This window comes from Antrostomus carolinensis, unplaced genomic scaffold (assembly GCF_000700745.2).
Source record: "Antrostomus carolinensis isolate BGI_N321 unplaced genomic scaffold, ASM70074v2 scaffold24655, whole genome shotgun sequence".
Lineage (NCBI taxonomy): Eukaryota > Metazoa > Chordata > Aves > Caprimulgiformes > Caprimulgidae > Antrostomus > Antrostomus carolinensis.
The window spans coordinates 1-9,818 of record NW_010318772.1 but is presented as its reverse complement, the minus strand read 5'-3'; the positions used below and the strand labels follow the sequence as shown (position 1 = coordinate 9,818).

The window sequence follows — 9,818 nt, the reverse complement described above, 5'->3', positions numbered from 1 at the left end:
GGGGGTGGACGGTGGACGGTGCACATAGGAGCCCACGTGGGGCAGGGGCTTTAGTGTTTCTATAACACTAAGGCAGTGTTTCTATAATACTATAAGGCAGGAGAATCTGGCCCTTCAAAGTGCATGACCATGTATGCATAAAAGAGGGAATTTTAAAAAACACAAAATCAGCATCAACAGCTTGTTAAGCACTAAGAAATCCACCTTTACTTACGAGTGCTAAAAATTTTAGGTCCAGCCTACTTAAGTATTTACTATGAGTAGTAAAACCCCCTCCTGATATAAAAGAGTCTAGGTGTCTTAAGAGGCAAGGGAAGAAACAGCATTAAGTATTTCTTACACAGATGGGAGTTTTCTATAAATGATACCAAGATTTCTGTATCAATTTGTTTCTATATCAGAAAGCTTTTTAAAAATTCAGTGTTTAAGATACAATAATAATAATAACAACAACAATAATAATAAATCACAGGTGACTAAGGTTTCTCCCACTGCGATGGAGGGTGACACACACTGTATCCAAGTAACAACCAAGGTAAGCAAACAAATGAAGTGATACCAACTGCACAGTGAAAGGCAGAGAACCCACCCAGGCCTGAACTATGCAACTCCCTCCAGGTCCTACATCTCACTGAATGCGATTCCCCAGCCTGACTGTTAATGAAACTATCACACAAACACACAAAACAGTAGTTTCCTTACAGCATTTCACAGGGCTAAGGCTATTTCCTAGATTTTTCTACATTTGTTAGGTGGATGTGGCTATACAGTAATAAAAATCAGAACTGTGGTGACACCTTGTGACCAATCTCACAATTACACAGACACTTGTCCAAACAGACATATGTCTGTTATGTCCAGAGGAAGATCTCACATTTTGATCCAAAGTTCTGTATTCCCTACACTTGCTTCTCTTAGAGTCTATCTTATAAATAAATAACATCAGCCTGGCAAACATCACCTTACAAGTCCATATAAATATTTCCATGATGGCTTTGAACTCATATGTACTGTAATTTCAAGCAGTATTCTTCACATTGCTGATAATTACAGGTACAGTAGATATTTTTCAAGGATCAGGCCCTAAAGCAGAATTCTGAAAGATTTTATCAAAGAGAACTCCAAACAAAACAACAAAATATTTTTCTTCAACAGGCAGTCCTCTAAACCATGGGAAATGCAAAAGACCCTAATGCCATCCAAGAACTAGTAATAACCATATGCAAGTTAAAATGACTGATCCAAGTCTTAGCCACAGCGCTGACGATAACTACCCTCCCAGAGCCAAAGCTCAGCAGGGTCAGGAAAACCTTAGCTTAGCTCAAACAAAAAACCCTAACACTGTTCATTCATTAGCTGACCTTTTCTGAATCAGTACTAACTTGATGTGCTCCACACGGGGAGAGAAGGGAAAATGTCAGCACATTGTTTTTGCAGGCTGTGAAAGGGAAGGAGAGCTGAACGAGAAGTGAAGTGCAAGGCCGTGCAGCAGCCATGCCCCCTGCTGACCAGGACTGCTTGGTTCTCCTCTCTCTCCTCTGCCTGACAGCCAAGGGAGCAGGAGGGGAGGGATGGCAAGGACAGGAGTCTGAACTCATGTGCAAGGAAGGCTGTTCAAGGTGGTACAGGACAAATGGCAAGAACATAGTGAAAACAAGGAGGCAAAGAAAGGTGGAAATATTTTGCTCATTTTTTGAACTCTTCCTTACCAGTTGTTGCAAGTAACAGATTTAGATGGACAACTTCAAGTCTCATTTACCCCCTACCCGCCACCTCCCAGAGTTATGCTGTTGACAAAACAGTGGGGTTTTTTTTTTCTGCACTGTTTGCACAACTGAAGTACAGCTCTAATCTACTCCAAGGAAGCTGCATTTTATGTTTTCTAAAAACAGACAAACTCTGGTGACAAATTCTAGCTACAGGGGGAAAAGAAAAAAAAAAAACCCAAACCAACAAAACCAAACAAACCCCAAACCAAAACAACAAAAGCACCACATGTCAAAAGACAGTCATGGTGAATTTCACTGTAATTTATGAATCCTGAGGATGCAACTGTTGGCAAGGCACATGAAAAATGTTAACTGCAATCGTAAAGATGAAATCTAACATTTCTTTTTTTGCAATAACTCACTAGCTTTAGAGCAAGAGCTGTGTGCAAAGTACTCATCTTAAAGATTTTGTTTTGAACAATGAGAACTATCTAACATTTGAAAATATTTACTACATTTCTCCAGTTAATGGAAAAATAAAACTTCTGACTCTTTACTGTTTCTTTAAGATTAATGGCCAAATCCTCCTCAATTTTTACACCTGAGCTGTGAGCTCCTTATCTCCTTTCTTTATCAAGAGATGTGAATACTGAACCCATACACCTATACTCCAACCTTCCACTAACCCTCATTTCCAGGTACAGAGAAAGGCAGTTATATCTCCAGTGTGCAGTTCTGATTTACTTCAGAGTCAGCAGAAGGCATCTTTTGCAGATTTGAGACGTCCTCTGACACTTTCATCTAGATCCTTTCTGTACCAAGTTAAGTCAAAAGCAAGTTACTTATATTTGATTAAAGGCTACAATCAACAAGAGACTACCCTAGAGGACAGACTAATTAACTTTTTTGCATGCTTTTTCCCCCAAAATCCTACAGTATAATCTCTAGTGATGCCAGAAAATTAGCTTTATTGAGGAAATAAAAGCAAATACATTATGTCCTAGGCTTACCACTAAGCAGTTCAATCCAATTTTGTACTGTTTCAGGAGGCTGGGTCTCTTTTATGTGTTTCAGAGCTTCATCAAGCAGAACATCCCCTGTAGGAGCATCTGACTTGCAAATCACCTAGGACAGAATAAAATGCAGTTAGTATTTTGAATTAATTCATATACTATAAACATACACCAAAAAACCCTGAAAAATCTACCTGTTAATAAAACTAAGGAATTTTTTTTAAAATAAGGAAACATATCTAAGAATATGCAACTTTAAAAACATACCTATTTGTTAAAAAAACTATCTTGGATTTTAATCACAAAGCTATGCTAAGTCTTAGGTTATATATAACTTAAATTAATCTTAATTGACTAAAACTAGAGTATTAACAACATGGTTAATACCTAATTTTTAAAGGAAGATAATCCACTAAACCAAACACGTGCTTCACTTCCTCCCCAAAACAAAGTATACTACAGTGTTAGATTACTCTCTGATGGCTGTCTATTTTACTGCTTCGAGTGAATTTATTCACCTTATCCTGCAGTTCAACAATTAGGCCATGTGAAATTGAGAAATCAATTACAAACTGAAAAAGCAGGAAACCTTGTTTTCTTCTTCCATATATTGATGGATAAAAGTAGGTTCAAGACAACATCTGTAAGTTTTACAGCTCTGAAGAACACAGGGACCAGCAACAACATGTTCCATTCACTAACAGGTAAAACACATGTATGAGGCAAAACATCTATGTACTAATAAATCCCTTAATATATAATAATAAATGCAGTGTCATTTAAGTTTGTTATTTAATAACTTTTAAAATTATTTGAGCTCTTCCCTCAAGAGTACAGAAGAACAACAAAAAATCACTCACAGTAACACAATAAAATTTAAGAATTTGAATAACTGCTACTTATGCTACAGTATAAGTAGTATATAAACCATGCACAAATATATTTTTTTCTGGTTAGAAAAACAAGAGCATCAAATTAAGACATACAAATTAAACTAGTTCAAGTCAATATATTTGAATAAAACCGATATAACAAAAATAAAATCTATCTTTCCTTAGGAAAAGAAGAATTACTACAAATTCAAATCTATTTATGAAAATAACAACTAAATCTGGTAATTTAAATAGTTTTACAAGTCAGCACTTCACAAGCAGGCAAAAATATAAAAGGCAACTGACAGAAAAACTAACACATCAACCCAGTTCCACATACACGAGAGAAGAAGCAAGTGAAAGCTCTTATTTTTCATAAAGCTTTGCAGTAGTCAGAAAGGTGCCCTTGAAAAGCTTTATGTGTCCTACTGAAAGACATTCCAAGTTTAGTTCTGTTGCATAGTTCCAATAATCCTTACTACAAACAATAGAGGAGGAGTACAACATGTTTTCATAGGGTCTGTAGACAACACTGAAATGAGTTACAACTCGAGTACTGGCAAGATTGTTTCCACTGGAGATGTGCACAAGATCAATGAGATTAAATTAAAAGGACAGTTGCTGCAGAGATCTTTGTGAATACTTAACAGGTTATTTCCAATTTATATAGTGTATATATAAAGCACAGAAACTAAGCAAGAATGAACCAGTCCACAATGACAGGCTAAAAAAACCAAAGTTTGTTTAGATCTAAAAAGAAAGCACGTAAGGTATTTTTACAAAGAAGGTATCAAACAGCAGTTTAGGGTGCCTGCTTTGGGATAAATAAAAGATAGCAGCTTATTCTGCAAATAGGCAAGATGCAGGATGTACGGTCAAAAACTTCAACAGGAAAATTAAACACCCAGAGAGCTGTTGAGTTGCGTTCAGTAGAGAATTTTAAGACTAAACATAAGCCAGGGAAGGACCAGAGAAATTATCTGTTACTCATCAAGATTATCTGTTACTGCATCAAGGTTAAATGGTCACTTGATGTACCGTTCAGGTGTCCATTTTGGGGCACATTACTCCAACCATAAACTTTGGATATTTGCCTTTAAGAACACAACAACATTTTAATCCAGACATCCTCATTTGAAACTAAACACACAACAACGTCTATTATCTTTCTAATTTACAAGCCTGCGCCACAGCATCACTCAAAACCTCTGTTAACCACATATAATATATCTTCCAGTTTTATATCAAAATTCTGAATTTTTTGAAGTTTCTGTTCTTCAATTGTACAGGAGCATGATTCAGGTTGGGTTTTTAAGCTGCAAGACTGCGGTTATTAATAGTCATCTTTCAGATATTCCTTTAATAATTAGCCTAAAAACACTCAACTTATTTATCTTTACTTCTTTTAAAAACTGATGTTCTAGCAGTATTTTAGTTTCTTTGAAGTGTCCCATTGATTAGTTTAACAGATCGTTCCAGCCTGCTGCAGTTGGTAACCTACTACTCACCATCCCACTCTAACTGTGAGGTAAAATGGGAAGTCATCTTTTTAACTTCTTTGATTATTAAAACAAAAAAACCCAAAGCATACCTCAGTGGAGAGATAAAAAAATGCTTTTAAGTCTAGTATGTATAGAAGAGGTTTTTTAAAGAAGTTTAAAACAGCTTTCCTTGCTTATTTGGTGAGAAGACACTTTTTTCTACCACTGCAAAGTTTAAGAAGCTGGTCTGAACATAATGCACCATGGCAGTATGAGCCCATACATACAGGCATGTAGGGGAAAGAGCTGTAAGGAGCACAGACTCCCCCATTCAACCCTGTCAGGACTCCATCAGCTCTTGGGAAGCCACAATGCACATCAATTTTGTTTCCAAGTTCACCGTTCTCTGCAGCCAGGCATACGGCACCGTTTCTTTTCACTTCTCTCCTACATCAAATATTCACCACACAGATTGTTTTGATTATCCTTCACCTCAGACAGAAGTATTTTGGTTCACACTTCCATGGTATTTTTCTTTCTCTACCCTTCCTGGCACACGGAAACACGCAACAGCAGAAGCCCAGTCACCTCTCTCCTGTCTCCACAGATGTGCTCTTTCTGAAGGATTTACTGATGAATGCTTCCTGGCTAACTCTCTTCAGACTCGTAACAGCAGGAGAAGAGTGGGAATCAAGTGGGTTGGGGATGTCATTAATTGAATCACTACAGAAGATTAAACATCCACAAGGGGGAATTTTTTTTCTCTAACAGAGGAGCTAAGGCAGAGAAGGAAGCTAAGATCCTAGTTCTTCAGAGATTATGGTCCTTAGTGTTACTGCAAAAAGTCTTTATTTGGTCTAATTTTTCAGTGATTTATCAGGTACTGGATTTGCCTTGTATCCAGCTGCTGAGGAAATTTCAATTATACAGAATATTTAATCTGCATTTTCCACAATGCAGCTTTGCCCTTAAGCAATGCTAAAGATTAAGCACTTCCTGCATTGATTTTTAAGTAAACTTCATTATTAGTTTTAATACAAAAATTGAGTCATGCACGAATCACTCAGAATTGTCAGCTATAAAATACTGAAGTTAACCCACCAAAGATTTACCGGGATTTCTTTTGTTTTTAAGAACTCCAACGATTTGGTTTGCTTTCTGATGCTGTAAAGCAGCATAGAGTACCATTTTTAACAACCCCTAGTCTTATAAACTACTTTATTTATATATAAACCTCACTCATTTATTTGTTTCTAAAATTGATACCAGTAAATAGAACTCCAAAATGGTGTAATGATTACATATTCTTAAGCCAAATTTACAAGAAAGTTGCAGCATAAAATACATTCTGTTGACTTTCAAGGTTTCACTAACATCCATCAAATCCTTGTCTGTCATCTTCTCGGAATCTTTTACCCCTCTCCATGGCATTCAGACATAGATTTAATGCATCCTGAACACATTCTGAAGTCCCATCTTAGAAACTGCAAAAAATTATCAGCAAAGATCCACCTGATTTAAGGCTTTAAGTAGAAATCATCATAGCTAGCAATCTTTTAAGTCAGCTGTATGACCAAGGCCACAGTTAGCTGGTTGTAAATCTGTACTACTGCTCAAAGAACTAGTTCTACCTTCTTCATGTTCTCACCTTATTGCTTGGGCCAGCAGTCTCTCTTGTGCCCCACCTGATGACAACATCAAGAAAGTGATTCAAGTCAAAACTAAACTGATCAAAGAAGTGAACTAGTTTTCAGCCAGAGGGGTTATCTGACAAGGCTGTACAAATGCTGGTAACAACCCAAGAGAGAGTCCAGGACTACCCTTCTCAGCTGTAACAGCCTAAGCTGACTGAAGCCTAAACTCCTCCCTTCAGATCATGGCTTGAAGATACAGGATTTTGATTCGAGTTTTAAGGAGGTTTTACCTTCCCACAAAATCTAAGGACAGGCGTGAGGCAAGGAGGAAGAAGATCTAGCCTGAGAGGCAGAAGCTATAGAAAATGGTATTGCCACTGAATTGCAGCCTTGGATGCAATTAGACATTCCACTCACTAAGCACAGTATTTATTTCATAAGAACAGGTGAGGGCAAGGGGAGCAAAGCCTGCAAAAGGGGGACAAGGAGGACACTTGGTAGCGTTCAATCTACCCAACAAAGAAACAAGACTGAAACTTGGTGTTAAAGTTTCAAATAAGGTACAAACCAACACAAGGCATTCATGAGAATGATTTATAAATTGAGAGAGGTGGTGCAGGGGCAGAAGAAACCTAATATGTATCAGCAGTTAGGGATTTTTACTTGCAAGAAATTACTGCAGCAGGAACCAATCTGCATTTAAATTTTAAATTGTTTTTCATAGAACCCTCCTGCCTGCAAAAAGAAATCTCTCAATTGCCTTACAACAGCAGGAAGAACAAAATCTTTAATACTGGGTAGCTTTTATATCTCTTTAAAAAAAGGGGTAGTGGGGAGGGAAATAAACCCATCCCCTAAATCACATGATAAAATTTAAGGAAAAACCCACTAACAAACAAAAAATCCCACAAAACAAACTACCAGAAAATAAGACAGTAATTTTTCTTGTATTCTTTACTGCAGATATATATAGGTTACTTTTCCGTTTTCCTAAAAAAAAAAAAAAGGTAACATTTTAGGTAGACAGAGCTGACAATGTTTGCACAGAATGAAAATACCTGCTAAAGAACATTCTTGAATAACTAAGGAGCCAAAAGCTTTGGAGGAAAAAAAAAAAATGTGCAAACTAATCAATGCTGGATATGCTTAAATGAAGCTAAAAGAGGTAGGAGCTGTTTTTCTGAACAGAGGTTCAATTCTTTAGAAGAGGAAGCTGGGAGAAGGCTGCAGAATTTGCAAGCTTTCCTTTAAAAAATTTAGCAAAAGATAATATTGACAGGGAAATGTGCCCTAAAAGAATTCATGTGTTGGATAGACAACATTTGACCATGTTTTCAATAAGCTTATTTTACAAATGTCCTCTAATGCTGATGAAGTGAAAATTCTTCAAATAGTGTGACTTTGCACATTTTGTACAAAGGAAAAATCCAGCAGCAAAAGTAATAAATTAAGGCCTCAAATATTCAGCTTAATTGTATAAAAGACCTTAAAAAATTTCCCATCTTAAAGGTCAGTGAGTACAATAAATTTAACACACCGGCCACATGCTTAAACTAGTACAGTTTCGTGTTCTCAGGGGCCCAAGGTACAAGATTCACTTCCTCCCCATGCAGTGCAAGCACAAACTGCAACACTGTGTACACCAGAATTAAACTCGTGGCTTGCAGGATACATCTGGCAGGCTGTCAGTTAGCCATTCCTCTCAGCCTCAGCCCACAGCTCACCAACATTGCAAAAGCCAGCTCCTTCAGCGGATTGCAACCGCTGCTAGTAATTCTCAGCAGTAACTGCTGTCACCGCACCCTGGCCAGAGCCACTGCCAACTGTTTATGCAAGAGACTCCCAACAGCAGCAGGAACACATCAGGAGAACACACAGGAGCAGAGGAAAAGTACAGAAGATTTTCCAAGGCACTTCAGCTAGCCATTTAAACACTCTTAACTCTGTGCACAGAACTTAGGTCACTACTCAATCCCTATGAAAAAAAAGAAGTATTTTTCTTACAACCAATTGTAATTTATAGCCACTGCCTGGAGCATGACACAAAAGTAGATGTGACCATTTTCCTCCACTTACCTTTCTTGTTAATAGACTTTTGCGCCTCATTCCACAAGCCTCTAGCTGAAGACGCCCTCGCAATGCCAATTCGATTAACATACAGCCACGCAGTCCTGAGGAGATGCAATCATTCCAGAATGATGTGTAACCCTGTGAAGAATGAAAGACAGTAAGATACCTCCATCTCCACCTGAAAGCAAATAGAAAGAGAGGCTCACTGCAATCTCTAAGCAGCTCTCCTGCCTTCACAGACTTTTGAAGTAGCATCACTAGTTCAGTACAGGAATGGTAGACATGAAAGAGGAACAGACTCATCTCATATTAGTTTTGACATTTGGTCTTTCAAGAACAAGGAAACCTCAGGAAAGTGATGCAAAACGAAACAGCATGATATCAAGAACTGTGAGGTGTAGTTTATACAGTCAAAATAAACTTACTACATTTCTGAAACATCAAGTGTTTGGCATTATCGACATCACACAGGCTTATCTGAGTTTCCTGAGAAATATTAACATGATTTTACATCCATAAAAAATATGGCACTGATGAAGTAATAACCACCTGAAAAGCAATAGTAAGTAAAATATAAAATATACTGGAAACACAAACATGGCAATCAGCACAAACAACAGCAGAGATTTTTCAACTTGAATATAGTAAACCAGCCACTGGCGAAGGCTGAGCCAGTCAGAAACGATGGTAACGCCTCTGTGGTAACAGAATTTGGGGAAAAAAAAGTGAAGAGAAAAAAAGGGGCACACTTTGCAGCCAGAGAGAGGAGATGTGAGAGAAACAACCCTGCAGACACCAAGGTCAGTGAAGAAGGAGGGGGAGGAGGTGCTCCAGGCACCAGAGCAGAGATTCCCCTGCAGCCTGCGGTGCAGACCATGGTGAGGCAGGTTGTCCCCCTGCAGTCCATGGAGGTCCATGGTGGAGCAGATACCCACCTGCAACCCATGGAGGACCCCATGCCAGAGCAGGTGGATGCCTAAAGGAGGCTGTGACCCCGTGGGAAGCCGGAGCTGGAGCAGGTTTGCTGGCAGGACTTGTG

The 9,818-nt window shown here is 38.2% G+C and overlaps 1 protein-coding gene across 1 annotated transcript in view; it reads right to left on the bottom strand.

Moving 5' to 3' along the window:
- GOLPH3 (golgi phosphoprotein 3) overlaps positions 1 to 8,917 on the bottom strand; it is a gene marked incomplete at its 5' end in the record, with an annotated part of 10,906 nt that extends 1,989 nt beyond the window's left edge. Inside the window, 2 exons of the mRNA XM_010169044.1 lie at positions 2,720 to 2,834; positions 8,786 to 8,917. Of these exons, the coding sequence (XP_010167346.1) occupies positions 2,720 to 2,834; positions 8,786 to 8,917 (247 nt within the window). The remainder of the gene's footprint in view (positions 1 to 2,719; positions 2,835 to 8,785) is intronic.
- Positions 8,918 to 9,818: the final 901 nt, after the last annotated feature.